Genomic DNA, 20,727 nt, shown 5'->3' on the forward strand with positions numbered 1-20,727 from the left:
GTTTGTGTCTTGCTATGGAAGTGATGCTTGAAAAACTGTATGGTTTCTTCTCCCAATCTGTGTTTCGGAGGTTATTTGTGTCCCCACATTCACACAAAGTGCGTTCTCATAATTCAAGTTCTTCTCTTCAAAGACAACAACACAATTGAAGACTTCCTGCAATACAATGCTATTTGTTTTTCAGGGTGTTTGACACACCCTAGCACCAAGGAACTCAGCATACAGGATGTCTTTGTCATGCTATTCATCCCTAGCAGATTGTGTTATCCTGTCGGTGCAACATGATAAATTTAGAGAGCTGCTTCGGCCACAAATAAACTTTTAACGATCAGGACTGTGTTTAAGCTCTCATGCTTCTCATTACAACAAACTGCTGGGCACTCTCAAATCATACTACACAAGCCAAAAATCTGTCAGTGTGCTTTGTTGGTCTCTGTCTATTGGTGGATTAAGAACACGACATCAATGATATTTCCATTTGTTCAATGGATAATTAGGGCCCACGACATGCCAAGAATCATTTTCCATCTTGGCTCATCCTAATTTGGGGGAGGAATCATGCAAAGTGTAATTGGCAAGACGAGATGTGACTGGTGTCTCCCAAGTGAATCCTTGCTTTGTTACAACATGCAGTTCTTAATGAAAAGACCGGCGGCTCACTTGATTATGTTGTAACATAAAATCAGGCCTAAGCTTTCCAAAACTGCACAAGTAAACTGCAATAAAACTTAAGTCATTAGTCTGACTATCTCTGTCTCTCTGTGTCTCTCTATCTATCTGTCTTAGTATTCTTATTTGCATACTGTGCATATGCTTATAACGCTCGTGTCACGTTTATAATTTTCTGTTTCATCTGCAAAAGAAACTTAACTGAAAGCAACATCAGCATGTTTGAGATGGCCTGGGTCAATGTGGGCGGTGTTGAAGACCGGATGGCAAACTATTGAAAGGACGCACACACATATGCAGACGAGTACACACTTTGCGGTGTACCTGTGACAGTACTGTTATGAAAGATGACAGTGTGTCAACCAGTTTCTTGTTGATTATGAAACCTATTTCACACTGAAATGCTGTTTTCCTGCAATGCTGCATGGGCCCAGACCCTGTACATACACAATCACGACTTGCATAGTGACATTTTCTAGGTGTCACTATATGTTCTTGTTGGTGGATTCAAAGTTGGCTTGAAATTTATCCCATTTGAATATATTAGTAATCCCTTAAAACACAATTCCACCCTCTTCCCCTCTCCTGACACCCAGATTTCCCAGTCTATGATTGAAAAAACATTTGCCACACTGTCTGGCACTTTTGTTCCATTTCAACCAAATGGAAACATTTTTAATATTTTCTAAATTAATTTATAAATCGTTTCTCAAAACAGTAAAATTGGTATTGCGGGAAACTAGGTTTTAGAATTTAAACTAAAGCCTGTTTGGCTGCACAGCATGAGCAGGCAACCAACAGGTCGGAATAGCTTACATGGTGGAGATTTCTATGTATGTGATGCAGCCCTGTGGTGAATACATGCACAGTGGAGTACATATACTGATGCATACACAACATGAAAACAGTAGACACAGTTGCACTTGTGCCTATTCTGCACGCAAAGCCTTGTAGCATGAGAATACACCTTATAAATCCACAGGATTGGGGGAATTAAACTGTTAACCTATTGTTGAGAGCGAGTGTGGCTCTGCAGGGGCGGCTACATATCATGCAGGATGAGAGACGGGACGTGGGGTGGCTTTATCTCTCAAACTGGCCTCATGAAGCCCAGTGCTCTCTGCCAGCCAGTCTCTAAGTTATTCTATGCCAGTGGAGCATTGATTTTCCACACTGTTAGCTCACATTATTCCCCCTTTCCTCAGAGGAAAATTGCTGGGATGAAAAAAAAGGACTCCCTGTGATCGATTGGTCCACTGAGCTACTGAATTCAGGTTACAAGCTGGGGGAGATGAGGAGAGAGGGAGAATAGGGAGGGAGAAGAGTGAGGATGAAGACAGGGCACAGCGGGGGGGGGGGGTGGGGGGGGGGGGTGGGGGGTTGCTTGTGAGTTTCATTGAGGTAAATATGGATTTGTAAAACTAGGGCTGAGGAGAAATAGGTGTATAGCTACAGCAATACAACAGCACATGGGCAATGTGCACTTTGTATGTGGTATTCGAGTTGTCGATGTTTTTTTTGTCACACTCATCATAGAGGCTACACACAGACGTTATCTGTCCTATTTTAAATCTCATTCGTTTTTCCAAATAATAAAAAATAAAAAATGTGGGCTTGGTATTCACATAAAGGTTCTAAATACCATGAAGGATATCTGCGAATCATTGTTTTTGGCTGTAAACATTTCTTTATGTAACAGCATTCTATAGTTAATTTTTCACACATTAAACTCTTAATTTGGATAAAGATCCTGCAGTACTGGATGCAAAGCCAAAAACTCCAATAGCAACAGAACACAATATTATAGCTTCCTTGACAGAAAGCTTGGCAGCAAAAGCAGAACATCAAGTGTATTGTGAAGGTATGAAAATAGCCAAAGCAATCAACAGTCGGTCACTTAGCCATTTACTATTAATAAATAATGCTCCATCTTCCTCTCAGCCATTGCTCCTGCTAGTTTTAAATGGTATTCATTTTCATTAATGTCAGTGGGCTCTTCTTTATTGTGCCATCCTGCATGTTAGGTGAGTCTTTTCTCTCAGCCTCTTAAGACCATTATGTTAGCTGTGATGCATATGAAGTCATTTTCCTATGATGGATGTGGAGGATAGGGAGGTGCACACAGCAGCCCATGCAGCAGCTCATCTATAAATGTGTCTTACCATGAAACATCAAGTCATTGCATATACTGTATTGGTTTTTAACCATATCTCTTACCACTTTGGTCCAGGCTGAAATAGCTCAACGATTATTTCACTGCCATGAAATGTTGTGGTGACATCCATGGTGCCCAGAGCATTAATCCTAATCACACTGGTCACCAGGAGGTTTAAATATTTGGCTTACAGCGACATGTCTTGACAGTTATTTAATTTTTTTTTTATTTGGACGGCTGACCATGAAAGTTGCCACCGCTCTTCATGCCCTCCTCATGATGAATTTTAATTACCTTCCCCTTTCGTTTAATCTAGCACCATCTTCACTATAAAGCACTTTGCACATTAAAGATGAAACATGTTATACAAGTGCATTCCAGTCAACCATTTATCATCATTACATATTTGACCAAAAATAAAAATAGCTTTCCATCATCCTCCAGTACATTTTGTGTTTTTGTTGGCCATATCTATATTTAGCTTTTTACTGCTAAGTTTAAGAGTGATGCCACTTGCAGCCTATGTTGATTAGTGCAACTTTACTCTGTGCATCTACTGTATCCATGCTTATAATTTGGTTTATGATAATTTTTACCCAACATATAATTTAGGTATTTAAAAAATGTGCATTAAAAAGAACCCTTGGAGTGTTTTCACACACTTTGGTCTTGAGTAGCCCACCATAAGCCCTGCTTTCATGAGGGAAACCCACATCTGTGTATGTTTTCAATTAACAAAGGGGCATTTCAATAAAAAATGTGTACGAAACATCTTATTTCAATCTAAATCTAAAACATTCACCTTCCTACTAAACATTGGCATTTGCCATCATATGCTTTTGTTTTTGTCATAAACCTTTGATGCTGTTTGTTTAAGTTTTCCTGGTAAGATTAAATAATTAAATCTCATTATTTCTGTTCATTATGAGTTAACTTCTCAAAATTTACCTGCGGAGATATTTTATTATTATATTATTATTATTATTATTTTGTTTATGTCATAAAATACACATTGTCTTGTGATGGACGTAAGTTAATGTCTCATTCTGTACTATTTGACCTTATAAAAAGCAGTTACTGTAAAGTGTGCAACATTTTATATATAGTATCAAAATGTGTGACTTTTCATTTCTTCCACAGATAATTACAAATATACATTTAATCAGAGTTTGTGATGCATTACTGATTTAGACATTGAACAGCAACAGGCTAGGAGTGTCATTCAAAGGTCTATCAGTCAGAAGGACATAATAGCTATTGATTCAGTGCTGGGTTTGTGTCTTGTTCAACATTAGATTAAGGGTTGTTTACATGCCACAGAAAACAATGCATACAGGTTAATAATGTTTCTTATACTTACAGAAAATCTCAGTAAAGAAGTACATTTTTTTTTTATTTGAATTAAATTATCTTGGTGTAGTTACCTCTATACGTAACCTTTATTAAAATTGTTTATCAGAGCAGAAGTAAATCTGTAGACCTATCTATACCTGAAGCTTATCTACATTTCTTTAAAACACAAGGCATTGTGCATTTCTTTCTTTAACAAGATATGTTTACATAATTGCAGCCAGTCTTTTTTGTACAGGCACACTACAAAAAATGATTTTGTTGTATTTACTGTCTTCTAATATTATCACAAAGATCTAATTCACCAGAAGTGGATTTTCCTAATTAAGTTGACTCAATGCAATGATCTTGCAAAAAACAAGTTTCCTTGATTTTCTGTTTCAGTGTTAATAGGATTCAAATTTTTTATATGCGGTGTCCTAATATGAGCTACTGTACATAAGTTTAATTTTCATTAAACACAACAAATGCTAAATTTACAACTCATCTTGATGTTAAAGACTAACAATTATTGTCTTCACATTTATTATAACAGTAATTCATTTTGTGGACCAGAAGAGGTGATAAACATTGCCACTTTAATTACATCAAAGTAAATATTCATATTGGCCAAATCAGATCTTGTGGCTGCAACATTCTTGTAAATGGAATTTTATCTGAAGCTCGGGACCATTAGTGGCACTGAGTTCTGAGGCAGCCTAGAGGAGGGTAATTAAGTCCACTCAGCCGTGACTAAACATTTTTGACATTTTTCCTAGTCCGGAATGAACTGTCAGTGTGCAGAGAGAGTAACCATCTTGTCACTTTGTGTTTGTATAAGAATAGCAGAAAGCTGGGTGCTGCACTGCGAGTCCAGAGTTTCATATCAGACATTTTTCATTATCCAAAAAAAAGGAATGAAATGCAGAAAAAGAGAAAATGGTGGTGCCTTAAATCTTTCTCTGTGTGTGTGTGTGTGTGTGTAAGAGAGAGAGAGAGAGAGAGAGGGAGGAAGAAAGACGCAGACCGTAACCCATTTCTAATTCTGTTATTTCATTTCACAACAACTCAGAGAGAAGTGTGGCCTGAAATACAGTATGTGTAAGAATTCAGAAAGTGTTTCGAGTTCAGTTAATGCAAAGAAAAGTAGGACACATTTGACTTTGCTCCGCATCATGGTTTGCTGATGGATCAAAGCTATCAGAATAGCCCAGTTTCTCGTGGGCGCTTTTGTTAGATTTTCTCTATATTTATTTGGACTTTCAAGCAAGGTGTAGTGCTGCATTGTAGTGCTGTGTGTGTGTTTGTGTGTGTATGTGTGTGTGTGTGCAAGTGCATTCATTAGCAGACACCGAGGTCGATTTCAACAAAGTTACTGCATATTGTAATACATTTTGCATTTCATTTCTGTGAGGTACCACAGTACTAATTTGTTTCTCCTCTTGTGCATACGGATATAATGAGTTACAGTGGTATTGAAGACAAAATCCAGAGATAACAAGGTGACTTTGAGCTTGCCTCTGAAGATATTCCAGTGGCATCCCTAAGAAGAAGAAAACAACCAATGCCTTAATAGCCAATACAAGCATTCCATCAACTTTGGTATGCTTGAGTAAATTGAATACCCCTGCTTTGCCTTTTGTTCTAGAAAATGCATCAAATTGATTGAAAGAAGCAATTATGGTACCAGGGAGCAGTATTGATTTTATGAAAGTGTGCAATTACTTTAATTGGAATAACCGAGTCTCAATTAGATGTTCATAGTAGGCTATGTTCAAAAAATGTCTGCATTTTACGTAGTTGTTTTGATTTTGAGCAACTTCCATTTCCAGTGCAGCCCACAACCTTTGAGTCTGATTAGCCTGTTCATTTTCTTTTCGAAACATTTTCTTAGAAGATTCAAAAAACATTTAGTCAATATGGGTTCAATGGTAATGAAAAAAGTTAATGGGAACATTAGTGGAAATTCTTTTTCAGTGTCACTTTTTGAACGATTCTTGTGCACGACACTGGATTGGATTTGTGGATCGCAGAAGTGCACAGCATTTTGAAAAGCCCTCAGATAAGAACTGTGTTTTAATGTGTTGGTTGCCAGGTACAATTGAAATGCATCTTCTGTTCCAGCAATACTGAGTTAAAACCAGTTAGAAAAGGGAGGGGGGGAGGGGGGTGAACAGTGAAGTCAAGCCATAAATCTGGTTGCATACCAGGTGACTTTCATGGAGAGACCAATATGAAACAGAGTGATAGACAGACAGAGAGAGGGAGAAAAGGATAATACGAGGAAGAAGAGAGGGAGAGAAAGAGAGCAATACCCTCATAAAACCATCTCTGCTTTCAGTTCAAATAGGTCCTATCATCTCCATGACAACAGTCGTAATGGTAACATGGAAATATATTAATGTAAAACCATGGCAACGTTCTCCAATTGAATTAAGCAGCACCTGTGCACATTACAGAAGAAGATAAAAGACAAAAGGAGCCAGCTTCTGCTTGCCAAGCAGCTGTGGCTTTCAGACCTTAAAAACCCATCTACATTTCCTGAACGCATTTGTTTTCCAATGTTTCTGTGTGGTAAATTACCGTAGCGTTGAGCGGTTTTTGAGGGGTTTTTCTGTCGTATTTGTGCAAACAGATGAGAAACGGGATAATTATGTTCTTTTTTTCCCCCCTGTCGACTATAAGCCCAGCTTCACTGTCAGAGCGATGTAGCCGGATTAAGACTATGTGTGTTTTACCATTAAATCACATAATGGCAGGGCAATCATTCTGATAGGTAAAAGGGCACCGTGTTTGTGCACAAAGAGACATGTTAGACACACAAACCCAGCACATTGTGCTCCCCTTCATTCAAAACAGAAGACACTAGAGAGTGAAAGTGGTTGTGTTCTGCCTTCTTTTCTCTGAATTGAGCTGAAAAGAAAAAAACATTATCTACATCACCACGCCATCAATCTGATGGATTTTATCCCATCCCCCTAGCCTCTGTGTTCACTGGTAATGGCAATGTAGCATTCTCTCACCCTTGAAAATGTGAGTCTGTGTGTTTGTTTGTGTCTGTCAAAGAGGAAGAAAGCAGGAGTGAGACTGGCGAGGGCACACAGCCTATGTGAAATGAGTCTTAAAGGGATATTGTTGTTCCCAAACAGTGTTGAACAGCATGTTATATGCCATATTTTATTCAAGTGGGTAGTCATGTCCAACACAGAGACCCACACATCATCTACATCCACAGTATTTCGGCTCAGCTCCGTCTGTGTCCAGGAGAAATTTCTCATCCTGTTGCAAGGTAGCATCGAAGAAAGTTTGGTCTCAAATCTCTGAAGGGATCTAAGCAGAACTCCATCATCAGTGAGAGAGGTCCAAACCGTCAGTCCTAAGTGTGCTTATACAATTTAGGGCACTCTGGCCTCACTACAAGCACCTTCTCCTCAACAACTGCATAACCATGGCCTTTAAATGTTCTTGCTCTTTAATGGCAGTAAAGAGGGAAAGTGAAGCTTAAAAAGAAACCAACACTGAGTTAAAATATTAAGTTTAGAGCTTACACTACAGCAAAGCTTGTACCGTAGCTCCTTGTACAATGACACCTTAGGCGAACTTAGTAGGAAATGGCAGCAATTTGTCCGATACATTACGAGCACAAAATGAGCAGCTTGTTTTGTTTCAGGGGAATTTGACCATGAAACACGTTTTCCACGTACCGCACACTGTATTAACTGACATTTCTCTGCATAAGTCCATTTGTACAGTGAGATTATAATATGATTTGTCTCTTTATAGAGTCAAAGTGAGCGGGCAATAGGAACACAGCCTTGAATTGTGAGTTAAACATTGAAGTCATTCTGCACTCAGTTTCTCATTCAAATTTCATTAAAAAATGTGAAATATTTACAGTAGCCATGAGTTGTGAATCATAAAAGCTACTGGAGTTTTTACAGAACAAATAATATAATTAAACAAAAAAATCCTAAACTTGTATAAATTAGTCACAACCTAGACTCCTGGTACTAATTTATATGAAGTGTTTATCAATGTTGCAATGTTTGTGGGTGTTTGGACACGGTTAAATGTAGCTGATTGCATTGCAAGTTTTGAAAACATGTATGTAAATATGAACATTGTTTTGCAGTGTAGTGCTGGTTGAGTTACAGTAGATGTAGTTATACACAGTAAATATGAGGTTACATATTAAAAAATATTTCCTTCTGATTTAACCCTGTTTGGATGCTTAGTTTTCATACAGAGGGTAGGTTTATGTTTTCCAGTGTCAAACAGCATGTTTGACTTTAATGGTAAAAGAGAAACGGCTTCACGAATGAGGACTAAACAGTGTGTTTGCAGAGCGTAAAACTACTGTATCTTGGATAACAAGTTCTGCTGGGGCTTCTTGAAATGTAAACTTCTACAGATCCAGGAAACAGCAAGACAGAGCTGCTCAGACTGTCTACTTACTGATGCCGAGCTGTGATTGGACAATTGCTGTTCAGGTGGAAGGTTTAGCAAACAATCAATTAATAACATTAGCAAGCTATCAACATCCAGTCTGTTTAATAATTGATACTTTTTGGTTAGAAAAATTTCTGTATCAGTGAGTAAATCATTTACACTGGAGGTGAGATAAAAATACCCTGAATGCTTGATAATATTTAAGTGAGTCAGAGTCTAAAAAATTTAATAATTATTTAAAGTCAGATGTGAAATACTGTATCTTTGGGTTAATTAAAATATCCTTTAGACATTTGAGGCCATACAAATCATTTCAATGTGTCTAATAATTTTACTGGGTTTGTCTTCTTACATCACTGCCTAAAGGACCTGCATAGAGGCTAATGCAGTCATCATCCTTCAGCACGGATAAAGATCAACTATGCTTGATCAGGGGATGAAACATGAAAAGCAAAAGCATTGTTTCACCACCATGCATTATAGAGATTGCATAGAATCTTCATGTCTTCACTACAGCGGTTTTTACCACAAAATAATGCTCAAATCATATCCTCAGATCTGCATAATAGATACAAGATTTTAGCATCACTTTACTGCGAGGATGAGAAGGTTAACACTTCCTGAAAAGTGGTGATACTAAAATAAAATGTTGATATGTGTTCAACAACGTGCAGTCACTAGAAAATAAAATGTATTTAAGGGTTATTATTGCTGTTAGGTCATATTAAAAAGAAGCCTGAATTCAAATTAGCCTTATTTTTCTTTTTTTACTTTCTTTTTTCCCCTACTCAATAAAAACAACTATAATTTGAGCTACTCAAAAAGAATCCTAATTGGCCATCTGAAAGGGACCATGATTGGTTGCTTGAATTTCTTTATATAGGAATGATTCACAATTCCTCCGCTTGAATGAGAATATTCACAGGCAGATGAATCCATGTGCCTTGTTGAGTAGAAATAAGAATAGGTCCTGTTTTCCTACATGTGCATAAAACATGCACTCATATGCATGAGATACAGTGATGGAAAAAAAAAAGTAAAATAAAACACAATCCTGAGCACATTTTTTAAACTTGCTTTGATCTTACAAAACAGCAGGAATCAGAACAGCACACAGTCTTTATGGTTTTAATGCAGTGTAAAAAAAAGAAACTTAAACTCACTTGACATTAACACCATGGTAAACTGTTGGCCTTTATAACGATATGAAAACACAGATTTGAGCTCCTGCAGACTGCAATATATTCTTTCCTAAATGAGAGCAGAAATGCTATAGGCAATTAGAGGAGTCTCTCGAATTTCCTTGAAATGAAGAGCTAAATGAAACGTGGTCAGACTGACAAGTCTGCTCTCTTTTTCACTGAGCGTCTCTGTCTTTTTGCAGCCCATCGTGCAGAGGGGAAAGGTGTACAGATCTTTAACCAAATCAAGAGTCAATGTATGTAAGCCCTGTAGTGATTTTCCTTAATTATGCTACAGGGTGAGTCGCTACTGGTAGGTGGATGACACAATGAGGACAGGATGTCAGTCAAACAATAAACCCGGCATTTTTCTTCACTGCTACTTTAAACTCGCAGGCCTGGTGTACTTGTATCTGACTTCAGTTAGGAGTCAGCATTTTCCATGTGCTGAATAAATCAAGAAAAAAATACACATGCACATAATCTTTTAGTGGTTCAAATGTCAACGTCTTAAAATCCTCCAACAGAGAATTGGAACTGACCTCTGGGGAAAATAGGTCATGGCCTCCTTGTCTGCAGAGCTGCACCTACGGCAGGACAATATAGGAATCTGGACAGAAGAAGAGACCAGTGTGTCTTATGTTTCATTCTGCTTTAACATGGATCAAATTACATTTTTGGAGATTTGCAAAAATTACAACTCATTGTTTTGAACACGAGTAAATGACTAATCCCAGAAACATTATCTTAACTGCTGTTTGTGCTCTGGACCAGATTGTTGACACGCTCAGAACAAACCGCTGGTTCCCATGCCCTGCCGAAACAAGTAGGGTCAGTGTAACCTGGCACAGGGTCAAAGGTAGGCAAACCAGGCCAGAAAACTGATTCTACGTTTCCCTTGGGTTTTCTTTGATTGATATACCCAAATACTCCTCAAATATGACTTTAATTTGAACTCTTTGCACAGCAAGTCATGTAACTACATTCAAACAGGAGCAGTCTGACAGGTCCGGCGACCTTTTATATAACAACTGTTAACTATTTGATGCTGATTCTCAGTATATGAATAACCACTGATATTTATTTGTTGGCTCTGGGACTTATTTAGCTCCAAAATGCCCTGCAGACTTTAACCATGTTGCACTTTTTACTATATAGCTCGTTATTGCAAAACAGGCAGTGCATCATTAAGTATAAACATAGTGTGTAATGTGTGTGCTAAGAGCTTAAAAGATATTACATAAACTCCCATAGATACGTATATACATGTATAAGTCATATATATTATATATTACTTAAACTGTAATATATAATATATATTTAATATATGCAAAAAATTTATTTGTTTTAAACTCTCAGTTCTAATTTACTTATTGTACATGTTTTGCCATTATTATCATAAATACTATTTTCTAAAATACACATTTCCTAAATGCATTACTTTTATTTTTACTTTTACTTTTAGTAAAATGCAGATATCCCACTTGTAGTGTTTTACTACAGTAAAATGTGGCACTTGTACGTGCGATTTTTTTAGACCAGTACTTGAGTTTTACTTGTGTATAGAGCGTGTGCACTTCTATCACCTCTGTACAGAGTGTATTACATTTTTGCTGTGTATGGGGTGGTGCATCTGCAGACTGCCATGCTTATCCTTGTCTTAAATAATATAAAGACAGTGTTAATGTTATGGCTGAACAGTGTATATACTCATTCAAATAATATATATGTGTATGAAGATATATGATTGATATTTTTTGTAATATATGGGACAAGGTAATGTGTTTTAAGAATTTGTTTAGTGAATGAAACACAGCTTCTGTGTTTATCACAATGGTGTCATTTGCATGCAGCTTACCATAGATTCCCTTAGGCACACAGTTTACATGGGTAGAAATGTTTCTAAATGTCAGATGGTTAAAGGACAACAAGTCCTGCACTTCTCTGCATAAAATCTTCACACCAGCGACAAAACTGGGTGTGGGACGATTTCAGAAAGTTTTGGTTTCAGAACACAGTGGGGGCAAAGAAAAAGATTTGTTACTGAAATGTAACTGAATTTAAAAAATCAAAATCTGTTGTTTTTTAGCTGATGTACTGGCCATAAATTTGGATTACATTATAAAATTAAATTTTTTAAAAATCTTAAAAAAAAAAAGGGGGAAAGATTTCTAACAAAATAGTTCTGCAGCCAAATGTCAAAATCTGGCAGATGGAAACTCGAAATCTTAAGTTCTCTGTAACAGCCACCTTTTAAGTTTTTTGCCCAACTAAAATATTGTGCAATTTCCTTGTTTTATGAAGAGCTGCTGTGCATGTAGCACTTGACAAAGACATTTTAACATTAAACAGTATATTGAAACCCTATAGAGACACACTTATCTAAATGTGTGTATGCATGTATAATGGCAAATAACAAATAATTAAAGAAGTTGTTTGACTTTTTTTTTTACTTGCTTAATGGTATCTAAATTGGGACTAACAATGTTTAAAAACCACAATGTTTAAAAGCCATGATACTTTTAAAACTGTTAATAAAATGACCTGATTAAAAGAGGGTGCACCCAGCCACTGCTCTGTCAGGACTCCCATAATGTGAAGACAGTTTAATATTGATGTGGATACTGAATTTTCAGTTTTGTCCTTGTGTTCTGGCAAATCGATAGAAACATAACGGAGTTCTTGAACATGCACAAATCCACAATGCTTTCATTTAACCTGCCCACAACAGCACAATAACTCTACAAAGTCACTGTTTTTGTCATGACAGCATCCTTGTAATTTTTAGTGACATCACAAACTGGAGGCTTGATAGACTGTTTTTAACTGTAATTTTGGGAAGAGATGTTCCGCATTCACTTTTTTATTTAGCTATCCAAGGTCACACAAAAATCTGTTTTGAGATGGTTTTCAGTTTAAATTAGTACAGCCCTCAGCAATCCTTTTGTTCTCCCACGCTTTACTCAAATCAGCCGTCATTTCTGCAGAACCGACCGAAAGCCAAATTATCTTATCTACCTTTCATCTTCCAAATTTTTTCATCTGCGTCACATTTTATTTGAGATTAAAGTAGGACTGTGTCTTTGTGCAGCACTAATTTCCATAGAGCTTCTGTAATTAAAGGACAATAAAGCCTTAGTAGTAATTAGTTTCTCTTGTTTGGTTGCTAGCCCATCAATTGTGCTTCAATAATACTGATCATTAGCATGCGCCTGGGCAGTGAGGGATGCTGGGAAAGGAGCCCTGCACACACAGCACTCCACATTCCATTCCCATGAAGCCATGGCACCGAGCCATGTTGTTAACCCTCTGTGAGCTGTGCCGGGGAAAGTGGCAGGACGTGCCTACTGGTGAAGGCCCGGGCTGTGAAATAAAGAGTTTGCAATATAACATAATAGACCTGCTGAAATAATGACCTGTTTTTTTTTTTTTTTATTTCTGAAGGTTGGGAGCATATGAGCTGCAGCAGTGGGCTGATGCTGCTGTCACAGTTTGTGTTAAAACAATTGTACCCTTCTCAGTGTTACATGCTCTTTTATTCAGGTCCAGGTTCGCCTAATGAAAGCCTGTCTGCAACACTGTTAAGAAGTGATACAGAGGATATATTAGCACTGTTTTAATGCTGATGCATCCTGAAAACAGAACAAATTAGGTGTCTTTAAACAAAACAGCATCTGGAGAATGAAAAAAAAAATTCTGTGCAAGCAGGGTGCATGGATAGTGCTGTAAACTGTGGCATAGTAATAACACCAGGCAGCAGAAAATGTTCTCTGTTCTGTACTTTGCCTTGACATGATTGAAAGACAATGGTCTCATGGATAGGCCATTTCAACATCAAATGTGCATGCACATCACAGGGCAAGGGTGTGCTATCCATCACATTCAGTGAGCTGTCAGAGGCGGCTCTCTCGGCCCCAGCATCTCTCCACACACATTTGCAACTGTATGCCAATACAAGATTAAACCTCCTTGTATATATTCCACCATGTGCATGTGCACTGTTAAAAGTGCTCAGAAGTGTGCTTTTCTGTATTGTTGTGCAAGGTTAATATTGCAGCTATAATTTTACTCTTTCTTTTATTTCTCTTCCTTTTCTCTTTAAAACCAAATTACACAGTACTTAAAATATAAGCACCATTGGAGACAAAAAGTATTTTTGAATTAAAATACAGTACCATCATCGATAGGCAAACACCTCTATTTAAAACACTGAACTTTATTGTTATTCAACAGAGTTATGCCCATTTAATTGGACCTATTCATGGACACTACATTGAAATGAGAGGGGTACAGAGGCCCATCTGAGTGAATACTGTTCACTGCTTTAGGCTATAGACTGTAATAGCTCGCATAATCAGGTGTTGTCGACATTAAACACATCAGGTGTATGTAGTAGCCATGCAAATGAAAAGTAAAAACACATAAAAACATGGTCAAAATATAGCGAGGCTCTGCGTGTGCAGCCTCCTCCCAACCGTCTTGGCACAATAACCCAAATGGAAGCCTTTATGAAGCACTGATGGAAGCAGAGTGCGCTTTATAATGCACAGCCGTGCACACTACTACATTTCCAGCTAATCAGAAGCGCGCAGTTGCAGAAAGGAGAGCGGTTGCCAAGGCAGCCACCAATCTCCCCTCCCCCTCCCATTCGTTTCTCTTTCCCGTTTATTATCAGCAGAGGTCGCATGGCAGAGGGAAGTCCAAGCACTTCTGTATTGGAACCATCGCAAGAATATGCACCTCAATAACAAAGCCTGCATGGAGTCCTGAGAGCAGTGTGGAAGCAGAGGCTGCAAATTTATGGGCAATTGTTCAGCCTTAAAAAAAAAATAGATCTAATAAGAGAGGATTTAAGTTGGAGCATTGCTTTTATTTGTTCTGGAGCAGCGGGATAGTTGTGCAAACACGTGCGTGTCCATGAATATTGTACTCTCCGTTTGAGTGAGTGCATCCTGGTGCGGGGCTCTGAGGACTGCGCATCACCAGAGTTGGTGCCGAAGTTCGGCCGCGAACGGATGTGAGGGAAGAGTGAACCGAGTAAAACTCCCCGACTTCTTTTTTTTTGTTTGTCTCTCTAGCTTTTGCTTTGTGTTTGCTGAGACAATAGTAAGTCAAAGACGCTGAAAGTGATTTCATGCCTTCAGTCTCGCACAACCTGAGATGGACGTGAGATTTTATCCTGCGCCCCCGGCAAATGTGGGTTCATGCTCCCTACCGACTGATCCAAGTTGTCTGAGCTCGTTGGACTATTACCACTCGAACAAGGTAATAAACACTCTGCGTAACCTTGTGCAGTGAAATTCTTAATGTCTCACCTGTCTCTCTCTCTCTGTGTGTCTATATGTGTGTGTGTGTGTATATATATATATATATATATATATATATATATATATATATATATATATATATATATATATATATATATATATATATATATATATATATTATTAGCCAACGCAGCATGTTCACGCAATGTAAACGCTCGCTTTGGACAGGTTTTGTCCACCAGATCCAAACACATCTTTCCAAAAAAAAAAAAAATGTCAAGTGTCAGCAACTAAAGTGACCTCGGTTGGGATGTAGTGGTTTTAATTTAGTTTGGAAAAGGGCGCAGAATTTGTGCAATTAGGCTCTTTGACACTGAAATGTGCCATATTTCTATTTTGCTGTTAAGAGAAAATGTGTACTTTGAAAAAGTTTTTTTTTCTTTTCCCCTGTAACCAGCATGGTCAGTATGTTGTTTTCTCAGAGAGATTGTGCAGTTGTGTTGTGCACAAAGCTGGCATTAAGTGTCCCACCCGACGTGGAATACCACAGACTGTATAGAATCCATACTGCCCCACTCTGCTCTCTGCTCCAACATTATCTTCCCTCTCAATGATTTCTTATACTGTAGCTTACACGCTTTTCCGCTGGGAGTTCAACGATTAAATGGATGTGTGCCAGTAATGTACTGTTAATCACTTTGTAACGAGAAACCACAGAGTCTGGCTGGTTACAAGTAGCACTCTTTTCTCTCTCTCTCTCTCTCGCTCTCTCTCTCTCTCTCTCTCTCTCTCTCTCTCTCTCTCTCTCAGTTTTGACACCCCGCGTCTTTTGACTTGTGACCTGCGCTGACTCTATTGCAAGTGCGCAGGTGACATTTAAAAACATTATAAACATTTCGCAGTTTGACATTTGCCAAGGAAAGAAAATTAATTATGAGCCCCCAAGAAGGCAACCTGCGCCTAGCACTCCTGTTTGAGGGAGTCGAAGGATGGGCAACATGAGGACTTAGATTGAATGTCTCCCATAAACCTTAAGCAAACCCATAAACAAACTAAGATGAAATCACAGCAAAAGTCCTAATGAGTACCACACACACACACAATAAATACCCAGAGGAAATACTATTCTAAACAGTTTAATTAACACACTTGCAGCTTGCACTAGTTAGCACTTCAGCCGTCTGCATTCCCACATCAGACTTTGTAGTTTGTTACTTACCATGGTTGATTATTACAAATCATCAGGAGGTTGAAGTTTTTATGAGGTAAAGATGGTGTGGAGTTGTCAGGCTTGCTTTCTCAGATAAAGAAGGTTTTCAGGTATGACACTAAGGGGAATGATGCAAAACACTGCCGGGGATGTTTGTCATTCACTGTGTGGGCAATGGAAAATCTCTGTAACTGAACGGAACATTCCAGTAATTAACTGAAAACATCATCTCCAAATTTAGGACTTACAAATGGTGTTATAATAATCTTTGCTCAGGTTAAGCATCACATAGCTTATTCAAGAATGATAAACAGGACACAGTTGCATTTAGTGACTCCCATTCTATCACAGATGAAATGAGTTCTGTATAAATCATTTACTGATAAGGCAGGTGTACACCTGTGTCACACAGATGGGCTCATATAACTGTCTCCTCTTTTTGTAGGTCAAGCGAATTAGGCTCATTTTCTGTGAGTACAATCCCAAGAATATGCTGATATCCACACACTGCGTGAATTCTGGAAACAAAGCGGTGAGACAAGTGACACCAACCTCTGTCGTACCCCTCAAAATCACAAGTGTTCATTTGAATTATTGAAATCCCCCGACTCACTTTACTTGGACTTCTTTCCACAAGCGGAGGTATAATTTGCTATCATCAAATGAGTAACACTAACTTCCTTCACTGGCAATGCAAATGAGGCCGGAACCAGCGGGGATCATTTGGTGTCATGTTAACACAGTGCATGAGGTCAAGTTCCTCTTTTCAGACTGGCTCTGGCAATAAAAAGACATCCGATTTGTTCTGTAGGTTCTGGATCTGCAGACGAGATACGCCCGCTGCCAGTAATCTCTGACAGCCCTCGTTGGCTAATTTCAAATTCAGCCCAGGTCCTTCTTAAGCAAAGTGGAGGCAAAAGGCTTATCATACTATTAGGGTCAATTGTTTTTTATGGGCCTTTCTTTGCACATTCATGTAAATATATGCCAGTTTTTGCCAAATTAGTTGACTTCTAGTTTAGCTTGAAAATATTCTATTGAGTCAATATTATTGGAAGTAAGATTAATAATTAAAATAAAAAGAGACTTTTGGTCACAATTTGGCAACCACATTGCTGTTTAGCACTAGTACTCCTGTGTGGCTGCTCAAGTATCAAGTTGTTTTAATTGTTCTTTTAAAGCAGTTTACAGCCTGAGAAAATGTGTCTCTATTTATTGCTTAGAAACGAACGGTTTCAGTCTGAATCTCAGACAAGCTTAACTCGATAAGATGGCCATGTGCTTGTATTTTAGTTTTGTAGTCCCTTATTTGCAAACCTGTTCTGTAAACTAACACAAGCTTAGTTTGAGTAATTAGCAAGTCTGTGACTTCCAGGGGAACACGTGCGCGGCTGTCATGCTTTCAGGCTTTGTCACACTTTTTATTCGGAGCCGCTGCTCGTTTCATTCAGAATGGTTAGTGTGCATGCCTGCTTCTGGATGTATTTTTTTCGTTCACCTTATTCGGTGCACTGATAATTACTGCAACCAACAATCCCTGGGTGAATCATTTCCGTAACTTTGGCAGTCTTTTCCAGGATCAACAAAATTTCTTGCAAGGATTAAATGTAAAAGCCAACGTTTGTCGTCACTGGTCCTTAAACAAAAGTAAAAATCACTTTGTGCTAAGACTGTATTTACTGAAAAGTTCAGTACTATTAAGAAAAAATAAGGTGAGGAACATGAAGAAACAGAAGCATTAAATGAGCAGTGAAGGTCCTTGAAGTTCTGACTGAGAAGGTTCGGAAAGATCCACGAATATACCGGAAGATGTTTACTGCAATTATTCAGTGTTCACTTTGTGTCACTGTGAGTGATTTTGTCTTTTCTTACCGTGTAATTCTCCCTCAGCTGTCAACAATTACACTAGTGGCAATATGAAACTCTACCATGTCTTCTGCTGACCTTACAGGCTGCATGTACATATATTACTCACATATACTGTGTAGATACTCAGATATAATTAGCACTTTATGTATTGTAGGAGGCACCGAAAGTATATAGACGCTTCTTGTCTGATAGAACATGTTCAGCTGTAAATGTGACTGTTTGTTTGTTCGGCACTTTTAGTTGGCTCTGTAAAATGGGGACATAGTGTCTGCTCCTTTATTTGAATACCTTAATCAAACAGTGCTGACTGCTGCTGCTGCTGTAGAGGTGAGGTGCTGCCCACAGTACAGCACTAGCACACAGAGCAAAGAAAGAAGGGCCTGTGTTTATAAACCCATGCCCCACCCAGCTCATATATCCTCCCAACAACTGATATCTGCTTAGATAGGGCATGACTGAAGAGCTGGCTTTTTTAGATGGTGGTCTCCTCTGCCTCAGATAAGCTGGGAAATGATGCACTCCATTTGAATGACTTATCTCAGTTTTATTTTTTATTACAGGCCTGCTTTGTGTGTGCTTGGCAAAGGTCTGATTACTTTGCATTAACATATTCAGTTTCCTTCAAATGATCATCTTTAGCTGAAACAAGCACTCCAATAAGAACATTTTCATTGCTAGTTTCTGGCTTATTGTACACGAGTAGTTAAACACCCCGAGTGCTTAAACATGGATGACAAAATAATCAGTCCCTGCAATGCTGTCGCTATTAGCTAATGACAAACTCTGTGGTTTGAGACAGACAGGCAGAAAGAGAGAATAAAGGATGAGTGAGAGTCAAATGGGTTGAAGTAATCAGTGGCCCAGTATGGGGACACACAGAGTGTGTGTGCCTGTGCATGCTAACTCGGGGCCATTCAAGCGTTTTGCTGACTACGGAATCACAATCACAATTGCTTTCATAGCCCTGTGCAGAGGAAGGCCATGCATACCACAGTAAGGGCTGGTGACACACAGTGAGCAGGGGCAGAGCAAAAACAGCCACTAAATCATATTCTCCGTGCCCCGACACACGGAGGAGATTTTTAATAGGGATTCCGACCATTTGAAATCATTTCAATAAAACTGGAATTGGCTCTGACATTGGCTGAGTCACAGGGCCTGCATACGGCACAGAGAGTTCTTTGCTTTACAATTTTTTTTTAACCAAGTAACTTTGTTAAAGAAAAGTCCCTCTGCCAAACCATCTACAAGGTGTGGACCACTGTTTTTTTTTGTTTGTTTGTTTGTTTTTTTGTGTCCTTGATTTGGGGATTTTTGGCCATTAGTTCTGGTTGATGTCAGTTGCCATGAATATTGATGAAAGACAATAAAAGATTTGATGGTGTAATAACACATCCGGGACTACTAATAGCTTTTGCACAGTTGTGCCTCTTTGTTTGACCTTTAAATGCAGTGTTTGTGTTTGATGTAGGTTATGAGAGTAACTATGTGAATGTGTGTGTGGTAACGGGGGTGGTGGGGACCTACCTATGTGCTAATTGTTGACCCTGGCAGTGCACAGCTACTTGCTCTCTGGTGGGTACCAGTGCATTCCCCTCAGTTTCTGTTACCGTAATTAAGACTAGCCGCCCCTCTGTAGTGTGCTTACATTAGTCAGCGTGAGCCTTCCCAGTGGGGCAGTGTGATGGCATTCTCATTCTTAGTGCAGAAGAAGAAAGAAAAAGAAACAGTGCCAGCACCTGCTGCAGAGTAGGCCCCTGGGCGTTTCGTTAAATGTTGATTATGTTTGTTAATGGCTGCTAACACTCAGCATGAATGAAACATGGCAGCACAGTGCAACTAATGTGCAAATGCACTAATGCAGCAGATCAGTCAAATCTGTCTATTTACATTATGTATATACTCGATCTGTACATCTATCTATCTGAGATCCTCTGAGGCTGTTGCATTGACAAGACGAATGGAGCCTCGAGATGTCCCTTCATGAGATTCTAACGTGAGACTTCTAAAAAAAAACAATACTATTTGGTTTGGCAATAGAAAACAAAGGAAAAGTCCCAGAGGATAACACAGACATTGTGCATCTCAGCTTGTGTTTTTTTGTGTATGTGTGTGTTCAGCCAGAGCTTGTGTGTTGAAGGTAAACAAATGTTGACAAATACGACGGAGTGTAGGTGTGCCATGTGACACTTTCCAAGAGCTATGTACATTAGGCTACATATGCAATACTTGTGAGCAGTTACAATTGTTAATCATTTATTTGACATCAAATATCAGATATTTGCAGATTCAGGCCTGAGGGGTGTATGCTTACTGTATTTACTCTATGTATACATGTATTAATATATTGATGTATTGTATACCTATATATGTACACATGTAGTGTATGTACAGCATGTACAGTATGCATGGAAAAGGCTGGAAGCTGGACAAATATTCCCAGTTGTCTCAGCTTCCTGAGGTATGTCCTGTGCAAACATCACAGGCCATGGTAAAAGCTCCTTGCCAAGGATTTAGGGTCTTTCCCTTGCTTGTTTTCACTGAATATCCCTCACAAATATTATCGGCCTGGTGTTAGCACCATGTTTGTACTGCAGC

General features: G+C 38.6%; 1 protein-coding gene across 3 annotated transcripts in view; it reads left to right on the plus strand.

Annotated features, from left to right (window-relative positions):
- The first annotated feature begins 14,439 nt into the window (after positions 1-14,439).
- The window catches only part of LOC137139487 (TOX high mobility group box family member 2-like), a 72,228-nt gene continuing 65,940 nt past the window's right edge, over positions 14,440-20,727 (plus strand). Inside the window, exons 1-2 of one of the 3 annotated variants that reach the window (XM_067526794.1) lie at positions 14,440-15,048; positions 16,706-16,792. In XM_067526794.1, coding sequence (XP_067382895.1) covers positions 14,944-15,048; positions 16,706-16,792 — 192 coding nt within the window. In that variant the 5' untranslated portion in view covers positions 14,440-14,943. The remainder of the gene's footprint in view (positions 15,049-16,705; positions 16,793-20,727) is intronic. The other 2 variants (XM_067526793.1, XM_067526795.1) reach the window with 2 other exon arrangements.

This window comes from Channa argus, chromosome 13 (genome assembly GCF_033026475.1).
Source record: "Channa argus isolate prfri chromosome 13, Channa argus male v1.0, whole genome shotgun sequence".
Taxonomy (NCBI): domain Eukaryota; kingdom Metazoa; phylum Chordata; class Actinopteri; order Anabantiformes; family Channidae; genus Channa; species Channa argus.